The 20,493-nt window shown below is 36.3% G+C and overlaps 1 protein-coding gene across 2 annotated transcripts in view; it reads left to right on the top strand.

The window, feature by feature from the left end:
- The window catches only part of ZCCHC7 (zinc finger CCHC-type containing 7), a 243,829-nt gene that overhangs the window by 177,787 nt on the left and 45,549 nt on the right, over positions 1 to 20,493 (top strand). For both annotated transcript variants that reach the window (XM_045780307.2, XM_045780308.2), the window contains exons 3-5: positions 14,466 to 14,509; positions 15,744 to 15,869; positions 16,802 to 16,972. In XM_045780307.2, the coding sequence (XP_045636263.2) occupies positions 14,466 to 14,509; positions 15,744 to 15,869; positions 16,802 to 16,972 (341 nt within the window). The remainder of the gene's footprint in view (positions 1 to 14,465; positions 14,510 to 15,743; positions 15,870 to 16,801; positions 16,973 to 20,493) is intronic.

Genomic DNA, 20,493 nt, shown 5'->3' with positions numbered 1-20,493 from the left:
AAAAACACTAAAATAATAAGAAAACAGATGATGGAATTGCCTAGAAGGATGATATCATAGTGAAGTTAAGTCTTCATCATCCTTCTTACTTTGTTGCCCAAAATATTACATTATCTTTCAAGAATGTATAAAAGAAGTCTGGAGACACCATCTTTTTTAGCTTTGATTGAACAAAGTTGAGAATTCAGCATTTTACATTTTCTGCCCAAAATGCAAGTAGAAGAAAATTGACAGAGGAAGACATTTCACAGTTATTAGCTCAATCAAAACATAAATGCAAGGAGACAGATGGTAGTACCTAGACTTTAATGATGTGATGAACTTGGTCTTTCAAGTAAAGTCTCAGACTTTGATTTTTTCCAGTGGATATTATAGATGAATTTTCTCAAACTTAAGAATTGATGAATGAATGTATTTCTAAATATGAAAAAAGGAAATAGGGTATTCTCATCTACTTAGTCATTCAGCAGGAAGTTCTTTACCACACAATATTTTATGATGAGAATCTGTACCATCCTGCTTTGGTAAAAAGACATGTGGCTGTATTCTTTCATATTTTATGGTATTTGTGTACCAAAATATCCTTGATATGGTTTGTATGAAGTGGATAATCACTAAAGGCAGATGTGAATCCAGAGGTGACTGGAAGGGAATAGATGATACAGAAGTGAAAAAAACTAGTGGATCAGTCATTTTAATTTGTGTTTGTAAGTTGAAAAGTGAAAGTGTTTTCAACTATTTAGCAAAGAAGAGGTATATTTGAGATCTGGTTTAGTATTTACAAAATGGATGTGTTTCGAGTTCATAGATAGTCAATGAGTAGTTGGTTGTATTTCAAGATGTTGCCCATTTCTATATTTAACGTCAAAAACTGGACTATATGAAATAAAAATTTTGGTTTGCCATGTTTAAGTTCTTATTAGGATTTCTGATAAAATCGTTACTCCTTACCTCTTTATTTCTCTGTAAATTATTTGTGAGATAACTTAAATTATAAAATGGGTCCGTTGGACCCTTATGATTGGTGATGACTATTATAATGCAGCAGGCACTTAATGAACAGGTACTTCCCTAATCCTGGAGATATTAGAAGGACTGAAGGTCCCTCTATCCTAGAGAGACAAGGTGCTAGTGGTTAGCGTAGTGTTAAGTAGACTTCCAGGCCAAGTACATGAAACAACTAGGCTGGTATTAAATACAGGAAAATTAAAACATTGTATAAGAAAGGAAACAATACATGGTCATGAGACGGAAGAAAGGAAACAACTACTTGGTCATAAGATGAATATTATCTTAACCTGAGAAAGGGGATGGATGGAGAAGAAATTCAGATAGAATGTCATAAGTAAATCCTCTTTTACTTTACTAGGAAGTTAGATACTAATGTTTAAAATAGATAAATCCAGGGGCACCTTAGTGGCTCAGTCAGTTAAGCCTTTTGACTCTTGATTTAGGCTCAGGTAATGATCTCAGGGTCCTGGGATTGAGCCCGGCTTTGGGCTCAGTGGGGAGTCTGCTTGAGATTCTCTTCCTCTTCCTCTGCGCCTCTCCCAGCTTGCTCGCTCGCTCTCTCTCAAAAAAATAAATTTTTTTAAAGATTTTATTTATTTCTTTGAGAGAGAGAGAGAGATAATGAGAGAGAGCAAGAGCGGAGAGGAGAGGGAGAAGTAGGCTCCCTGGGATCATGAACTGAGCCGAAGGCAGACACTTAACCAAACGAGCCACCAGGTGACCTAAATAAAAATAATTTAAAAAATAGATAAATCTATAAGGAGCAGAAGGAACATTATTTAGAAGTATCCAGATGAATACCAAAAGAAATAGCTAAAGACTTGAACGTGTTTGCCTCTGGAGGAGTGCGGGCTGAAATGGGGAGGAGAGAACTGTTTTTTTTTTTTTTCTTACATGCTTTTTTAGTATTAGAGCTTTTAAAACCATATGCCTGTGTTACTTTGATAAAAATTAATAATTTTAATTAATATTGATTAATTATTAATAAAAATCAATAATTTTTATTAATTTCCCTTTAAAGAGAAAAGCTAGCTGGTATGTATCAAATGAAGGCACAGGGACACCTGGATTTGACATGAGGAACAAATAGTGATGATTGGAAGGAAACCAAAATATTGGCTTAGAAAGACATTTTAAAGGGAGATGTTATAGAATTGTAAGACCTGGCCTGGTTGGATAATGAGAGTGAAGCATTGGGTTAAGATGAAAATAAATCTTGTTTTGAGCCGTAAATAACAACAGGGAAGAAAGTATTTGAGCCATTTTCAATTGTGGTTGTGAAGATGAGTTTTTCTTTGGATATGTTATGTTTGCAGTGACTACTATAATCATTTGTGTTATACCCTGTAAGCAGTTATAAACGTAAGCCGGACGTGTTTGGTCTTAAGATTTGGGGAAAGATTTGCAGAAAATATGATCTTCCAAAATAATAAAAATGAATTGTTGTGGAGTGACTGGTTTTACCAAGAAGGGAGTGAACCAAGAACCAGATGTTGAAGAAAATGCATGTACTTACACACAAAGTTAGTAATAGGTAAAGAGGACCAAAAAAAAAAGATTTAGGAAGGAGACTAGAAAGTGTAAAACAGAATTAGAAGGATGACTGAAAGATACAGATACCAAATTTATATAGCCTTTGTCTTTTTTTTTTTTTAAGATTTTATTTGAGAGAGAGAGTGAAAGAGAGAGCATGAGTGGGGTGAAGGGCAGAAGAGCAGGGAGCCCGATGTGGGACTCCATCCCAGGATTCTAGGATGATGACCTGAGCCGAAGGCAGATTCTTAACCGATTGAGCCACCCAGGCGCCAGCCGTTAAGTCTTCTCTAGAAACCGACAACATCTTTTTTAAAATAGCCTCTTGATTGAATTTAAATATGTTTTATGTGTGCTTGTCATTTAACAAATATTTCCTGTGTCCATGGTATATTTTCCTTTTTGCCTTTTGGAGGGGAGGGTGGAAGTGGAGAACAAGCACCACAGTAGATACCTTTAAAAGAAGAAAAAACAGCTCCCATAATCCTACAGTATTAACTGTTTCTGTTGATAATGTTTCCCTTTCTCTTTTTGTCACTTAGTTTAATACGAGGGGTTTTTTATTTCTAAATAAATATTTCTTAATCACTGACAAATCTTTTGGAGGGATTGGGAGATGAGAGAGAACTGTGTGTGTGGCTGTATCTGTCTGTGTGTCTCTTTGGAGATAATACAAAAGCCTTTATGTGACAGATAACTTTGTAAGAGCTCCGTATAACTCTGCTAAGCACCTGTATTTATTTCCTCTTTCTTCTTCCTCCTCTACCTCTAAAAAAAGAAGAGCTAAATCCCCACTTATCGTTTATACACATTTAAAAATATAGATTGTTTCTGGTAAATTTAATATGATTTAAAATAAGAGGAACAATTTGATGCCTAACTTGCAAATTGTTCTATTAAAATTTGTTTTATTTAAACTAATGGCAGTTAAACACTGCAAAATTTTAATGACTTAAAATGGTTTTGTGACCAGTGTTAGATGGAAAGATATAAATAAGAGACAGAAATAAAGAGCAGTTTGAGAAGAATGCAAGTGAATGAAGTGGCTCAACCCTCAGGGGATTTGCATGTGGCATTGTGTGTATTTCAAAAGTTTCCGTTGAAATAACAGATGCTGCTGATGAAGTTGGGAATAGTAACTTCATTTGTGGTTGGTTCGGTTGCTTGTCCGAAGTGAGAACATCCCAGGGGGAAATCTGGTGTAGTGGAATTAGGCTCAGGAAAGGATAGGACATAAGTATCTGGCAGCTTCATCTTCGTGATCTTTATTCCGTAAACACTGGGTAGGTGTAGGTATGATTATTTATAATGTCCAGTTATCTTATATTTCATGTGGATCCTACCAAGTGATTTTATTCAATAGCAGTGATTTTTAAAGTATTTTATAGTTCCTAGAATTTTTTACTACAGAAATTCCAAATCTTTTTGGTTTTTTTAGATGATTCGTAAAGAATTGTCTTTTTTTTTTTAAGTTTTTATTTATTTATATTCTCACACCCAACATGGGGCTCGAACTCACAACCCTGAGATCAAGTGTCACGCGCTCTACCGACCCAGCTAGCCAGGTGCCACAAGAATTATCTTATTGAACTTGTATATATCTGTACAGTGACAACCCATGAAATTGGTTATTGGCTTTCTTTACCCCCAGTTCAGAACAAAGTTTACTCACACAAGTATGCATATTAATGGTCTCTTTTTTTCCCTTTTTCTTTTAAATTATTTTTTCTAATGTAATTCAAAGTATGCAAGATGTCATGCTGATAACTGGATAGGTGGATAAAACAGATGGTCCATAGAGGTCCGTAGAGAACTTACAATGTAGTGAGGGACAGAAAAATATTTATTAATATAGCTGTTAACATAAGGTTTAGAAGTGTTTAATAGCCTAAGAGATAAATAAGGCATTTTTAGGGAGGGAGAAAATACTTACATCAGAGTGAAATCAAAAGAGGAAATGTTATTTAAGAAATTCAGTAAACCTGAGTACCTGTGATAACGAAATAATCCTGCTTTTGGAAGATACAAAGATAGAAATGACACGGTCAAAGTCTAGGATGGTACAAAGTTGAGAGCCATCATCTTTGCTTTTGAAGGGTTATCAGAGAAGACTTCAGTGGAGGAGGTAGCACATGATTAGTGACTTGAAGACCAAATCCTAGTTCCATGTTGTGAAGTTGGGGGTGGCTTGTGTTCCAGGGGATACATGCATAGGCATAGTTAGGCAATGAACAACAGGACACACTGAGGAAATTATTAAGCCCACACTGGGATCAGGAAGATGAAGCCAGAGAAGCAGGTAAGGACCAAATCATGGAAGGCATTGTGTGGCATACAAAGAAGTTTTAAGTTTATCCTGTAGGCATCGAGGGACCATTCAGGGCAGAAAGTATTCATATTTCCATTTTAGAAACATTATTAAATTTGTAGTATATACAGATATCAAATCATTGTGTTGTACACCTGAAACTAATGTTGTAAAAAATAAAAACATTCTAATAACTGTGGAATGGAAAATGAGTTGGGGTGTTAGAGATAGTCAGAAGTTATTTTAATAGTCTAGCTGAGAAACTGAGTATCAGTGGCCAGTATAATGGTATTGAGGCTGTGATGGAGAGAGAATTTATGGGATTTGGTAATTATATGAAAGGTGAGAGGGAAAAGTTGAAGTTTTTTATATGGAAAATACATTGAAACAAGTTATTGAGATAGAAGATACAAGGAGGCGGCATAAGAGCTTTTGTCTGTTTTTAAGAGCGAGAAGTGCAAGGAATGGGGAGAAAATGAAGAATTCATTTCTCAGGATTATGCGTTTGAGTTACCTGCAAGATATCTAGTCTAGATGTCCCATAGATCAGGAGCTCAGGAAAAGATCTGGTCTAGAGAGACAGATTGGGAGTTCTCTCCATGGACATGTATGACATGAGCTGGGACTAAGAATCTAGAATGAGGAGAGCAAAGAGTGGAGCGTACCAAGTAACCAGTAAAGGAAGAGGAAACTGCGAAGGCGGGTAAGAACTGGGAAAGTATTCTGTTACATCAACCATGAGAACTGTAAGTGCTCACAGAGGTCAAGTGAGAGAGAAATACTGAGTATTACCCACAAGCATTGGTTATGAGGAGCTCAACCTTCAAAGGACATTTATAATTTGTAGTCATGGAAATTGGACTGGATTAAGTGGAAAATTGGAATAATTTAACCTCAGGTTACCTGGTGGGAGGGTTATTCACAACCTTCTCCATTTTTTTTTCTTTTCTTGACCATTTCACTGTGTTTTAGAGGAGTGAAAAGAATGCCATCTCATGCAAGTCAAGAGTTTTGTCTGTACCTACCAGTGAGAGGATAATCAGAACACCCAAAATCTTCGTTCCTTAGGAGTTGTAGGTATATAACAACCATTGTCTTTTTTGCCCCAGTCCCCAGTTGTGAGCTGAATAGATTCAAAGATTATTTGTGGAGAAAACACTTGCTAAAGGTCTTACATATCTAGAATTATAAGGAAGACCATTTTGGTCGTATAGTAATCATAAGTTAATTGCTCATTAGTAGAATTCAGTATTTCTTGTTAAATACCCCATTCCCTAAATAATAGTGGACTTTTTATCTTTAAAACAAGATTATTCATCTTTCTATTTCATTTTTTTAAAGATTTTATTTATGTATTTGAGAAAGAGCGTGTGCGTGCTCAGGGGGAGGGGCAGAGGGAGAAATAGACTCCCTGCTGAGTGGGGAGCCCGATGTGGGGCTCGATCCCAGGACCCTGAGATCATGGCCTGAGCCGAAGGCAGACACTTAATCGACTGAGCTACCCAGACACCCCTCATTTTTCTATTTTAAAGAATGAAATTATCATGGTTATTTACTTAGCACAGTAATCCTTCTAAGGTTGTTTCACCCAAAGATGCACATACTACTTTGTGGTAAGTTCCTTGAGGGCAGGCACTATGTCTTAGTCATCTTGCTCTCTCCTATACCGTCTTTTAAAATGAGAGATAGTCAGTAAATATTTGTTGAAAATTAACTCAACACTACATTAAATGAAAGCATTTTACACATTGAGGAAAGTCACATTTACATTCTTTTTTTTTTTTAAGTAGGCTCCACACCCAGTGTGGGGCTTGAACTCACAACCATGAGATCAAGAGTCCCTTGCTCTACTGACTGAGCCAAACAGGTGCCCCACATTCACACTCTTAAATAGTAGGGAAAATAAGTTTTTATATCTGATTTGCTGAATATTAAATTCAAGCCCATTGTATGCTAAGAAAATCATACATACATACCTTTTCATTGAAATCTAATGAGATTTATAATTTTAGGTGTTAGAAATTAGGATATCTAGAAAATATAAGGCATCTCTGGCTTCCTTATAAGAAGGAGCTGCAGAAGTATTGGGCTCAGGAAAAGGTTCTTAGACCCTGTCACCTGCACTGTGAATAACCAGCTGGATATGCTGAACCGAGTCCTTCTGTCATCTTTGGTGATCTTTGAAATACATTTTATTAACTCCTGTTTTCTGTCATATTACTCCAAAATATAGAGAGAACCAGCTCTATAATTGTCTGTGGATGCTCTCAGCAAAGGAATGATCATCAGCTGTTCCCACCCACCAGGATGCAGGCTAATGTAACTGAAGCAGAGAGGAAACTGGCTTTGCTCCTAAGAAATCTAGTCCGAAGTCTTACATCCTTTAAAAATTGAATGCAGTTTTATTGGTAAATAGCTACATTAGCACTACCTTTCACAGAAAGTACCAGTTGCCATTTCTTGTAGAAAGTACACACATAAAAAGTGAATATTTTTGTAACCATAACATACAGAGTACTGGGGATAAAATGTATATTTAAAACAATTAATAGACTCTGAATCACCATATAAATATGAAAGATGTTTACGTTTATTACCATGCAGTAGTAATAGAGAAAGCGTGCGTGTGTGTGTAATTAAGATAGAATAGTTCCAGAAAAAGGAAAAAATGTGTAAAATATATGTAAGGTTATGGGTTTACTTTTTTGTGTTGAAAGTTATTTCAGAAGAGATGAAGTATTCTGGTTGTTGCTGAGTGTTAACAGAGAACACTGTAATGCTATTTTACTCTATCTGCCTTCAATATTACTAGTCTGGTAGAAAGGCCTGTTGTGCTCTTCCTTGTGGAGAGCTCACACAGTAGAAAGTAAAGGTATATAAAGTTAAACCAGAAGAGGATATGGAAATTTTCTTAGTTGGAAGAATAGATTTAATAGATTTAATATTGTCTTCATATGTGTTTCAGGTAAAAGGTATCTTAAAAGTAATAATATTTAATGCTTAGTGTTCTTATATATAAAAAGGTCTATGAAAATTCTTAGTAAGGGAATTACCATACCCTCTTTCAATTAAACTGTTGTTTGCCATATCCTTTTACCTCTTCCATTCTGTTGCTTGTACCTTTCCTTTTTACCGGTGTCGTCTCTCATCTCCATCTATTAAAATCTGGTATAGGACTTTCCCTTCCACCTATATTGTGTAAACTTATACCAGACTTGCCCCCCTGACAAGAAATGATGGAATTAGCAGAAAAGGACTTTAAAACAGCTATTAAAAATATACACTAGGTTTAAAGAAAAAGGAATATAATAGAAATGGAAGATATAAAAAAAGAACCAAATGGATCTTTTAGAACTGAAATATACAGTATTTAAGATAAAAAATTTAGTGGATGAGCTTAAGTACAAATAAACTAAATCAAAGGGAAGGAATAAGAGTCTATTATGGACATTTATGCTGATAATTTCAACAACTTAGAGTAACAGACAAATTCTTTGAAAGTCACAAAACTGGGCCAAAGCGGAACTAGAAGATGTGAATAGATCCATACCTACTACAGAAGTAGAATTACTATTTCTATTACTATTTTTAAAGCCTCATTGCAGGTAAAATTCCTGGACAAGAAAATTCACAACAAGGAAAAAACTCCAGCCTAGATGACTTCACCGGTGAATTCTATCAGATATTTAAGGAAGAAATAATACCAGTTCTATACAAACTCTCCCCAACACTTCCCAACTCTTATGAGGCCAGTTTTATCCCAATATCAAAACCAGACAAAGACATTTGTAAGAAAAGTATAAACCAGTATCCTTCATGAACACAGATGTAAAAATTCTTAATACTAACAAATTGAATTATACAGTATATTGTAAAGCATAATACATCCTAACCAAGTGGAGTTAATCCCAGAATACAACTTGAAATGAATCACTGAATTACTTGAAAATGAATTACTGTCATTCACCTTATTAACAGAAAGAGAAAAACTATGGGGCCATCTCAGTTGATGCAGAAAAGGCAGATGATAAAATTTAAAACACATTCATATTAAAAACTCAGGAGAGTAGGAAAATAAAAGAATTTCCTCTACCTGTTATGAAAAATCTATAGCAAACAGTTTGCTTAATTCAGAAAGACTGAATTTTTCACCCTATTGGAACAAAACAAAGATTATCTTCTGTCACCACTGAAAACATTGAGTATTACACCTGGAAGTCCTTTATAATGCATTGAGGTAAGGTAAAGCAATAAAAGGCATCCAGATTAGAAAGGAGGTGATAAAACTGTCTTTATTCACAGGTGAAATGTAGGGTATATAGAAAATTGGGAGGAATCTACAAAAAGCTTCTAGTACTAAGTGAATTTAGCAAAATTTCAGGTTGCGAGGTAAACAAAAACCAACCGTATTTCTATAAACCTGTCATCAGAAATTGAAAAATGAAATTTAAAAAAATAATTTAAAATTAAATTTTATTTTTAAAAAATTTTCAGTAACAGAAAGAAACATGAACTACTCAGGGATAAATTTAGTAAAATATATACAAGACCTGTTCACAGAAACCCATAAAACATTGCTGAAAAAAAAGAAGACCAAAGTAAATGAAGAGATACACCATATTCATGTTTTAGAAGACTTGATATTGTTAAAGTATCTTTCCAGGCTGATCTGTAGGTGTAGCACAATACCAAACAAAATCCCATCAGGCTTTTTTTGTAGAAATTATATTCTAAAATTTATACAGAAATCAAGGGCCCCTGGCTGGCTCAGTCAGTACTTTTGTGGCTCTTAATCTCGGGGTTGGTCATAAGTTCAAGCCTTACATTGGCTGTAGAGCTGAACTTTAAAGAGAAAAAAAATGCAAGTTAAAATTTATACGGAAATCAGGGGGTGCCTGGGTGACTCAATCGTTTGGGCATCTGCCTTCGGCTCAGGTCATGATCCCAGGATGCTTGGATTGAGCCCCGCGTTGGGCTTCCTGCTCGGCAAAGAGCCTGCTTCTCCGTCTGCCTGCCGCTCTGCCTGCTTGTGCCCAACTCTCCTTCAAATAAATAAATAAAATTTAAAATAAAATTTTTACAGAAATCAGAGGATAGCCAAAGCAATCTTGAAAAAGAACAAAGAAGTTGGAAAACTTACTCTACATGATTTTAGGTTTTTAAAGTAAAGTTGTAATTTGGTATAATGATGGACCTGTAGCTCAATATAACATACTAGAACTTCTAGAAATTGGCCCACATGTCAGTTGATTTTCAACAAAGGTGGTAAGGCAATTCAATGAAGAAAGGGTATTTTTTTCAACAAATGATGCTGAAACAACTGGATATTCAATTGGAGAGAAATGGGTAATAACATAAAAAGCTAAAACTATAGAATTTTAGGAGAAAATATAAAAAGTGCTTGCTTTTGTAACCTTGCATAGGGAGATTTCTCTGAACATAGAAAACCTTAAAGAGAAAAGTTGTCAAATTTATTAGTTTCGCTTTTCTGAGAACTCTGTTCTCTGTTTTAAAAAAATGAAAAAGCAAGCCACACTGGGAGAAAATATTTGCAAACACATGTCTGATAAAAGACTTGTATCTAGGGGGCGCCTGGGTAGTGCAGTCGTTCAGCGTCTGCCTTGGGCTCAGGGCGTGATCCCGGCGTTCTGGAATCAAGTCCCACATCAGGCTCCTCCGCTGGGAGCCTGCTTCTTCCTCTCTCACTCCCCTGCTGTGTTCCCTCTCTCGCTGGCTATCTCTCTGTCAAATAAATAAATAAAATCTTAAAAAAAAAAAAAAAAAGACTTGTATCTAGAAAATACAAAGGACTCCTATAATTCAATCAAAGAAAGACAGCCTCCTTCACTCCCCTCAAAAAAATCAGAAACAACTAAATTTAAAAACATGCTAAGGGGTGCCTGGGTAGCTCAGTCAGTTAAGTGTCTGACTCTTGATCTCAGCTCGGGTCTTGATCTCAGGGTTGTGAATTCTGGTGCCATACTGGGCTCCACACTGGGCATGTTGCCTACTATGAATGAATGAATGCACGCTAAAATTCAAATAGTTTTTGAAAGAAGATATATGAATGGCAAATAAATATATGAAAAGATGCTTAGCATCATTAGTTATCGGAGTAATGCCCATTAAAGTCCTAATGCATTACTACATACACATTCAAAGACTAAAATTGAAAAGGCAGTTTCAGGTATTGGTGAGATTATGAAATTATGGAATTCTCATACATTGTGGATGGGAATGTGAAATGACAGAACCACTTTGGAAGAATTTTCCAGTTTCATATAAAGGTAAAGATACACTTAACCATATCCAGTAATTCTACTCCTAGGTATTTTCCCAAGGCAAATGAAAACTTAAGTCAATTAAAAAATGTTTATTGCTGCTTTATTTACAGTCGCAAAACCTGAAACAACCTGAGTGTTATCAGGAGATGAACAGCTAAACAAGTGGTTATATTCACACACGGAATACTGCTCAGCAATAAAAAGGGAACTACTACCCAACAATATAAATGAATCTCACAAATAATCAGAGTGAAAGAAGCCAAACACAAAATGGTACATAATATATGATTTCTATTTATGTACAGTCCCAGAACAGGCAAAGCAAATCTATGGTGACAGAAAGCAAATCAGTGGTTGCCTGGGGTAGAGGGTCAACTGCAAATATGCACAAGGTAACATTTTGCGATGGTGGAAATGTGCTATATTTGATTGTTGTGGTGGTTACACAGGTGTGTACATTTGTCTAAATACATCATACTGTATTTTTTACATGGGTATATTTTTTATGTAAATTATACTTCAATAAAGTTTTCTTTATAGCACAGTCTTCTGTGACTTTTTTCCTCTTTCCCCCCTAAATTCAGACATTGGCTATTCTTTCTCTAAATTTACTGTAGAATTTTGTTTGGTCTTCTCTTACTCCTTTCTTCTTCTTTCATTTGTCTTCTTTACTAAGTTATATGCTCTTATTCATCTTTGTTTACCCTATAGCACCTTGCTCATTGTAACCTTTCAGTATGTTTGTTGCACTGAGTTGATTTGATGCAAGGAAGAAGTTACCAGCTATTGTTCTGATTACAATTCTGAAGTTTGAAAAAAGTCACAGCCCCAGATATTAGCAAGACAAGGATCTAAGGCAGCTAAGAGTTAATATTAGGCATCTTTAAGTCAATTCCAATTTTATACTTTAGGGCAATCCCATTTTATATTCTATGGCAAAGGGTGGTGAACACATGGAACATGAGTGCTTTGGGCTCTTTGGGAAGTTGTCTTTAAGGGAAGGTACCCTGTGCCAGTTGCAGAGGCCTGGAGGACAATGGATTTGATTTTAATAATGAACGAAAATTCAAAGGAATCATAGAAACTTAGTGCTAGACAGTACCATGGATGCCATTTAACCCAGCCCATTATTATACAGGCCCAGTGAAGTTCGATAACCTGCCCAGCGCCACACAGCAAATAAAAGATAGGGTTAAGATTGGAACCCAGGTTTCTACCAAGTCCCATACCAGGAATTTAACGAAGTGGAGAATTGCCTGCCTGTAGAAGTTCTAATGAGTTGCCCTTAGACAAAGCTTCCATTAGTTTGGGATCTGGAGTTAAGAAAATGAGATAGATAAAAGAGAAAGATCAGGAGTCAGCTGTTATTACCAGGATGGAACCAAAACTGGAACCTTTGGGTAGCACCAGGAGTTGGCTCATGTGTTTCTGGTGATGTCTTTGTTCCATTTACCACTGAGAAGTCTGTAATTGAAACCTGTTTTGTATACCTGTTGATAAATTTTCTACACTAGGAATATACTATAGCTTGTTGAGGAGTTAGTATACCACCTGGAATATTGTTGAATTCCACAGGAATGTTAAAACAATCTAAATGGAGTCGGATCTTCCTCTCGCAGACCTTCCCTTTTCTCACTGTTCTCTGTTAAGCTGTAAATTTATTTGGAATTGGGGGTAGTAATAGTTGCTATTTTGCATTTCACTGGTTTTTAGGTTTTATTTTTTTAAGGGCAATATTAAGACAGTTTTTTAATTAAAGTGATATTTAGTGGTCATTTTGAATCTTAAAGATGAAGGACATTGAGGTACAAAAGGCAGCCTTGAAACTTACAGCAGAGCATGCTCCTTAGATGGATCTTTTGAATGAAAGAATGCTGTTGTGGATGGTGATGATGCACTGTTATTTAATGTATTCTCCACTCTCCGTGTGTGGATGCAGCCTCCAAACTTTACAAAGGACGTAATCATCTGCACAGCATCTCTGCTCTCCTATGGATTGGTCTTTTTGTAAAGCAGCCTTTTGGTTTTCTTAGTAAAACTATTTTATTTTTAAGTATATCTCTAGACACTTACTCCTGGTAGGCCTGGGGAAATGTAGATTACTTCATGTCTCCTCAAAATTCCTTTCAAAGAAAAGAGTCAGGCTCGATTTGCATTTTCAAGATAGAGAAGAGGAATAGATAGGAGGAAGGAAGAAATCTTAACTTTGCTTCAAGGAAAGAAAAAAAAAAATCTTTCAGTCCTTTGTTGATACTATAGCGTCTGCATTAGTCATGTGTCCTTTCCTCCTTGGTCATGAGTGGACCAGAGGAATAGCATCCATTTGCAAAGCAGAGAGAAGGAAACAGCTGATAAAGAGGAATGTAGGGCTCCCAAGCACCCTAGGTTTTTACAGTTGTATTTTTAGATCAGTCAGTGGTTTCTGGATAGTTGGTCTCATTTGTTGTTTTATTTCGTTGTGTCTGATGTTACAAAATACAGTGTTAAATTTCTAGCCCCGATCATGAGATTGTCTTCAAAGTCCAGTTTTTTAAAATGTTACAATGAAAGTCAACTACAATGGGAAGCTAGTAGACATAGTTAATACTGATATTGGAAGGAAAAACCTTTCCTCTGCCTTCTTGGGTCTGAATGGTAGGGGCCTGTGAAATAACTAGTGATATATTAACAGGAGGAAAAATTGAGTGTGGGAGGGCACAGTAATGAGCAACTCAACTCAGTTGCCAGAGGTAAAGGTTTGTTTACCAACTTAAACACAAGTATTTAGGGCTTCAAAGGATGGAAGCTTTTGATGATGCTGGTTTATACAACTTGTTTTTGGAATGTCCTAGAAGCCAAAGTCAGTCATTTCCCTGACTGGAGACCCTGGGTGATGAGATGGCGGGGGGGGGGGGGGGGGGGGGAATGTTGCTGTGTAGCTGACTTTCATAAAGCTCTCTTTTAGTCAGATAAAGGAAGTTTAGATAAGATTTATTCCTGCATCTGCTACTGGGTTTTTGGTTTCTTCACTGATTTTTTTTTTATATTTGTTTATAGCTTGATGATTTTCAAAGCATTTTCACATATCTCATTTGAGTCTCAGAGTATTTTTTAGGTAGATAGGCAAATATTATTCCCATGAATTTCACAGGTAAGAAAACAGGTTAAGAGAGGTTAAGTATTTGTTTAGAGCCACACAAGTAATAATGGAGCCAAGATAAGAGGTTAAAATATTCATATATCTCACTACACCCTTGGGGTCCAATTTCAGTACTGACAAATTGAATAATGTCAATCTATAAGTGCTTTAAAGGTGTCAAGATTTGAGTAACATTTTATTTGTTTTGTAGGAGAAGATGGTGTAAATTGGTTCATCAGTGACAAAGACGCAGAGGTAAAAAAAATTGTTTTTCGAAGTAATGAATAATAGATGAATAAATTCCTTTGATTTGAAGTTTCCTTTCACTTCAGTATGATAACTTCATAAACTTTTTAGAGATAGCAGTGGTCCAAGTATGTTGTAAGAAAAAGTTTGATTTCAATGTATGGCGATTGAACTTTTCAGAAGCGCGGTTCAGCCTTGATTTTTGTCGGTCTGTTAATTGCCATCATGATTTAGTCCCCTTTCCCTTCTGTTTCTTCTCTGCCATGGTGAGTCCTCTCAGCCCGTATTGCCTGGTACCACTAAAGATCAACACCGGAAATAACTGCTTCTTCAGTGTAAGGAAATGGTTAGTCTATATTTAGGATGTGGCAGGTGTTTGTCTTTGTCAATTATTAGCCTTAATTGTGACAGATGGTTAGAAAAGAGAATAATTTTACAACTTGGAAAAAAAAAAAAAAAGTTTTAAGAGATAATTAGATTGTGTCTACATGGGGCCTACCGGGTCAATCCAGCAGAATAACAAGTAAAAGATGAAAAACTTTTTCAAAGATGGAATTCTACCCAACAAGATAAAAGCATGGTTGGCACTTACATATTCCCCTTTAGTTATTCCAATATGATATCTTTTGCTAATATTCTTTTGCAAAATCTAGTGATTTTGGCTGGAATATAGGAGAACTAGAATTGGGTTACTATAGGCAGAATAGATCTTAAAAGTACTCTATTGGAAGGAAGTTATCTCATTGTCCGTTAGAAATTATAATCCAGTTTATAGGCAGTAACCCTGGGCTGTTCAAAAGAGAGAATGGGTTTGGTCATTACATGGTTTTATAACTTTAAAGACAAAAATCATTTTAAAAAATCCCCTAGGTAAAAATTTAAGCACGTTTCTCATTCAGAAAAATATGGTATACATTCAGATATAGAAATCAGCAATATCTTTGGTTCTGAATGCCACCAGAATGTCTAAATGATGCCTATCAGTACCTCTACTGGACCTGAACTGTAAGGAGAGAAAGATACAAAAGAAGTGGAACCATGTGGAGAAGTATAAAAGAATGGGGGGGAGGGACAGACAAGAAGTAGAGTTGTCTTCATGGCAATCCCTTTTAAGTTTTTCTAATCTCTTTTAAAAACACAAAAGTTCCCTGTTGCTGGGTTCTAGATTAAATAGACTATGGCTGTTAATTCTTTTGAACAGAGTAAAAATTTTGTTTTAATTATTTATTTTTTCCCCCTTTAGGCCCAGATAGTTAATAATAGATCATCTGGAAGATGGACTCACCGATACTATTCAGCCAACAAAAATGTTACCTGTAGAAATTGTGACAAATGTGGCCATTTATCGAAAAACTGCCCCTTTCCACAAGTATGTGAAACACATGATGCTTCTTTCCTCGTTGTTAAAAATCAAAATCTTAAGAGTGGACCCCATTATAACCCTTGAATTCAAATCTTGCATAATATATGTGTAGATTTCACATTACATTTTCATGTAGGTCACAGCCTACAATAATAGCAGAGAAGGAACAGTGAAGTTAGGGTCAGAAAAACCTGGAATCATTTTAGCTTTCCGTTGGTAGTTGCGCAACGGTAGGCAAATCATTTCACCCTCTGTGCCTCTGTTTGTTTATCTAGAAAATGAGGAGATTAAACTGAATGATTCCTGAGACTCCTCTCACTTCCAAACTTTCTACTTTATGAGACAGCTTGTTTCATTGTGGGCTAATTTTCATTGTTAGAAAGTTATCATTTTAAGCATTTATAAATGTTTATTGGTGTAAATTATGTTAAACAGATACATCGATCTTTGGAACAACACAGAACTAAAGTTCTTAGATGTTCCCTGACACACAGTAAGCCGTCAAGAAACATTCCTTCTGTTTACCTACTCCTTCTTCCAAATGATTGTCTTTCAGATCTTTGAGACAGCTCTTAGGTTTCCTCTGTCTTTGGTCCTCCAAGCAAAGCGGCCTCTTTCAGTATCTGTTTCTCCTACGACTCAGCTTCCAGGTCCTCCTCATCCCACTTTCCCTCTCAGGCACGATCCACTTGATCCATAAGCAGATGCCAGTTGATAGTACATGCACAATAAGCCTTTTTGGCAACCGCACAATACAGATAGCTTGTGTTAAAGCTCTGATTTCAGACATTTTGTTTGATTTTAAAGTTATACTCAAGATTTGACCTTCATTGGGGTCTCAAATTGGAAATAAATGTTATGGAATTATACAGAAAAAGAAAAATTAATCTTCTATTTGAAACCTATTTTGCTAAAGAGATTTTCTGTTTGGCACCTAGAAAGTCCGCCCCTGCTGTCTCTGTTCTGAGAGAGGACACCTTCAGTATGCCTGCCCGGCCCGCTTTTGCTTAGGCTGTTGTTTGCCTATGTCTTCCACTCATAGATGTCTTGAAAGGCCTTCCTGGAGAAAACGATGTGACCGATGTGATATGATAGGCCACTATGCTGATGTGAGTACCTGGCATATAACTAATTTGTCGGACTTTGGGGGCAGTGTGCCAATTTGTAACTATCAGTCAGCCTACCTAAAAGAATGTTTATTCTATACCATATGTAACAATAGCCATGTCCCTTTGGCTACTGATCATCTAAAGCAATGTTCTAATAGGAATCCTACTGAATGGTTCGTCAGGAGGCAGCATCAAGAAATATTGTAAACCCAGGCTTGCCTGCTTTGCTTCATGTGCTTGCTAAGTAAAGGTTTGAAATAAAAGAGGTATGTAATAAATAACATGTAAAATTTACGTACCTCTTCATGCACAGTTAGGTGAAAATATGTACCTACTTAGCAGTTGTATACAAAGGTCTATATGAAGCCTGGCTTGATGCTGCTTATTGATGACTCTTGCTGATATAATAGTCTTAAGCAAGAAGGACAAAACCACCAATACTTTATTCAGATCTGCTTATCTTAATTCGTTTTTTAGATTAAAAAAAAAACAAAAGTAATTTAGAAGACGTTGAGTTACCTGTAGCACAGTAAATTTTAGCGGATTGTTATTTTGGACATCATTTTGCATCACATGATCCTAATTTCAGTCAAAATTTCAAAGATCAGAAGGGCTGTAGAAGTTATTTTTTTTTAAAGTAAGAATCTTTTCCTTTTAATTTGTACTTCCCAGAGACATGATACAAAGCACAAAACATTTTTCTAATTTTATTTATATTGGAATATACCTATAACCTTTTGCCTAAAAAAGTGATATGGCTTTCTATTGAGATGAATTTAGATTGAAACATACTAGAATATGAATGTTTGGTATATATGTTTCTCATATAAATATATCAACTATTGATTGTAATTTTTAAAGTGTCTTTAAACAAATAAAAATAAGGTCACTATGCTATACATTGTTCTACAATTTAACTTTTTTCTGCTTAATTCCTTATGAATGCATATCTGTGCATTAGCTCATAAAGATCTACCTGTCAAATGGCTAGCTTTTATTCCACTATATGGACGTACCAAGGTAGCCGGCAATTTCTCTTACCAATACATCTAGATTTATAGTTACAACCCATTTTTTTAAGCAAATAGTGCTACAATAAATATCTTTATGTGTGTGTGTATCTGTGTAAGGTTATTTCAGTAAGTCAGATTCTAAGTAGGATTGTGTAATTAAAGGATATATACATTTATATCTGAATAAATATTGTCAAATTGCTCTTCTAAAAGGTGGTACTCAGTCAACTATAATTGATCTTTTAAAATTTTGGCCAGTGAGTTAAGGAGAAAATGATATCATTGTTTTTATTTGTGTTTTTTAGGCCACTAGTGACATTGAATCTGATTCTCAAGACTAGTTGTGGAGATAGAAGTGTTATTTCTTTGCAAAGTAGCTTGAACTGGGGTGCCTGGCTGGCTCAGTGGGTAGAACATGTGACTCTTGATCTTGGGGTCGTGTGTTCAAGCCCCATGTTGGGTATAGAGATTACTTAAAAAAATAAAATCTTTGGGGCATCTGGGTGACTCAGTCAGTTAAGCATCCAACTCTTGGTTTTGGCTCAGGTCATGATCTCTGGGTTGTGAAATCAAGCCCCATACTGGGCTGTGGGCTCATCATGGCGACTGCTGGAGATTCTCTACCTCTGCCTCTCCCCCGTACCCCCCAGCCCCCCCCCACTCACACTCTCTCACTCTCAAATAAATAAAGTCTTTTTTTTAAAGTACCTTTAACTTTTTAATATTTACTGTCTTAAAAATAAAAAGCCAAAGTTGGCTTAGTTTTATACCACTGTTCTCTGCATTACATTGTCAATGATAATTTTTTTAGGCAGATTTTCTAGTTTGGCAGTTACATTTAATAGCATATTTCTTTACTTCTTTCTTCTGAAAAGCTCTTACAAATATGATCTTATTTGCCTGTGATAACAGAAGGGTCTCAGACATCATGAGCAGTTTTTTTTTTTAAATAAGAAACTGTAGTACAGAACAGTTAAGAATGATTTGTAATAGGTTATATAATCAGCTGTGAATTAAATCTGTAGTCCATTCTGCTTAACTGCTTAATTTTGGCCTCGAATGTATGTTAAACTCTTTATCTAAAATGACCGTGAGACTTAATAACCCCAGTGAATGTAAGTTTTTAAGATAGGGTTAGGCTATGGCCGACTTCAGAGAAGGCAGCGCCCTTTCCCCTAAATCTGCCAAGATCTAACTGTTGGGTTTTTTTGTAATTACATGGTGAAGGTTCTGGACACTAACTGATCTTTTTCTAGCCTGACCACCTTGTATAAGATTCCCTTGGAGCTCAATCAAACCTGAACTTCACTGACTCCATCTGAAGAAGCTTATAGGCCTTCCAGCATCCCAGAAGCGCTTCATGAAGATTCACTTGGAAGCAGAGTCATTCTGGCCTCGGGTTGTGGGAACTATTCATCCAGTCCCATACATGCTCTAAGTTTGTCTTGAAACCTGGCCCTCCACAGAGAATATTGTTTACCCTGCAACCCTCTCAGATGTTTGCCGCTCGTTCTTTCTTGACCCATGTACGTGAATTAGGTTGATTAGGATTAAACTCTTTCTTACTCACTGTGGCTGCTTTTCAGTCATTAGTCTTCCCTCTTTATGTGGATACTTCTGGCTTATTTAAGACCCATACCTCTGACAATGCTGTCCTCTCTTCATTGTCATTTTCATCTTTCCACCTGCTGGACTTGCTGCTGGTTCACAAAGGATTTCTGAAGCCCTGGGTAATTACAGATGCCCTACCTTCTTATCAGTTAAAGAGATTAAGAAACTTCCCATTTACTTTATACATCCCTGTAGCCACCCCACCTCTGTAATGCCAGAGTACCAGTTATATGTGCAAAAAGAGTCTGTAATGAAAACTGATGAGTCACATTCGTATTCTTGCTGTAATGGAAGACTTTTCCTGAACTCTGCTTGGAAAATGACTCATATGTTAACTACTGCATAAAAGTAATTTGGTTGAAATTCCAGTTTTACAATGTAAAGGATAGAAAGATGGCTCAAGGCCTGCTAAAGTTAACCTGTTTCATTGGTATCTTCCAAAGGAAGGGAATCTGCAGTGTGGAAAGAATCCCAGTTCTGAGTCTGCCACAGATTCTCTCCTCTTGTCAACAATTTTGTAAATATGCAGAAAATTTTATTTTTTTAAACTTTAAAAAAAAGATTTATTTGAGAGTGCGAGCGTGGGGGAGAGAGAGAGATCACAAGCAGGGGGGAAGTGTAGAGGGAGAAGCAGACTCCCCTCCAAGCAGGGAGCCTGATGTGGGATTCGATCCCAGGACTGCCTGTGCCATCCAGGTGCCCTATTTTTAAATTTTTTTTAAAGATTTATTTATTTCAGGGAGAGAGAGTGCACGTGGGAGGGAGAAGGAGAGACGTAGACTTCCCGCTGAGCATGGAGCTGAACACAGGCTCGATCTCACTCACGACCCCTGAGATCATGACCTGAGCCAAAATCAGGAGTCGGACGCTCAACCAGCTGAACCACCCAGGCACCCC

This window comes from Ursus americanus, chromosome 18, assembly GCF_024610735.1.
Source record: "Ursus americanus isolate L20-20 chromosome 18, mUrsAme1.1.p, whole genome shotgun sequence".
NCBI classification, from domain to species: Eukaryota; Metazoa; Chordata; class Mammalia; order Carnivora; family Ursidae; genus Ursus; species Ursus americanus.
This window is presented reverse-complemented; position numbering and strand designations above follow the sequence as displayed.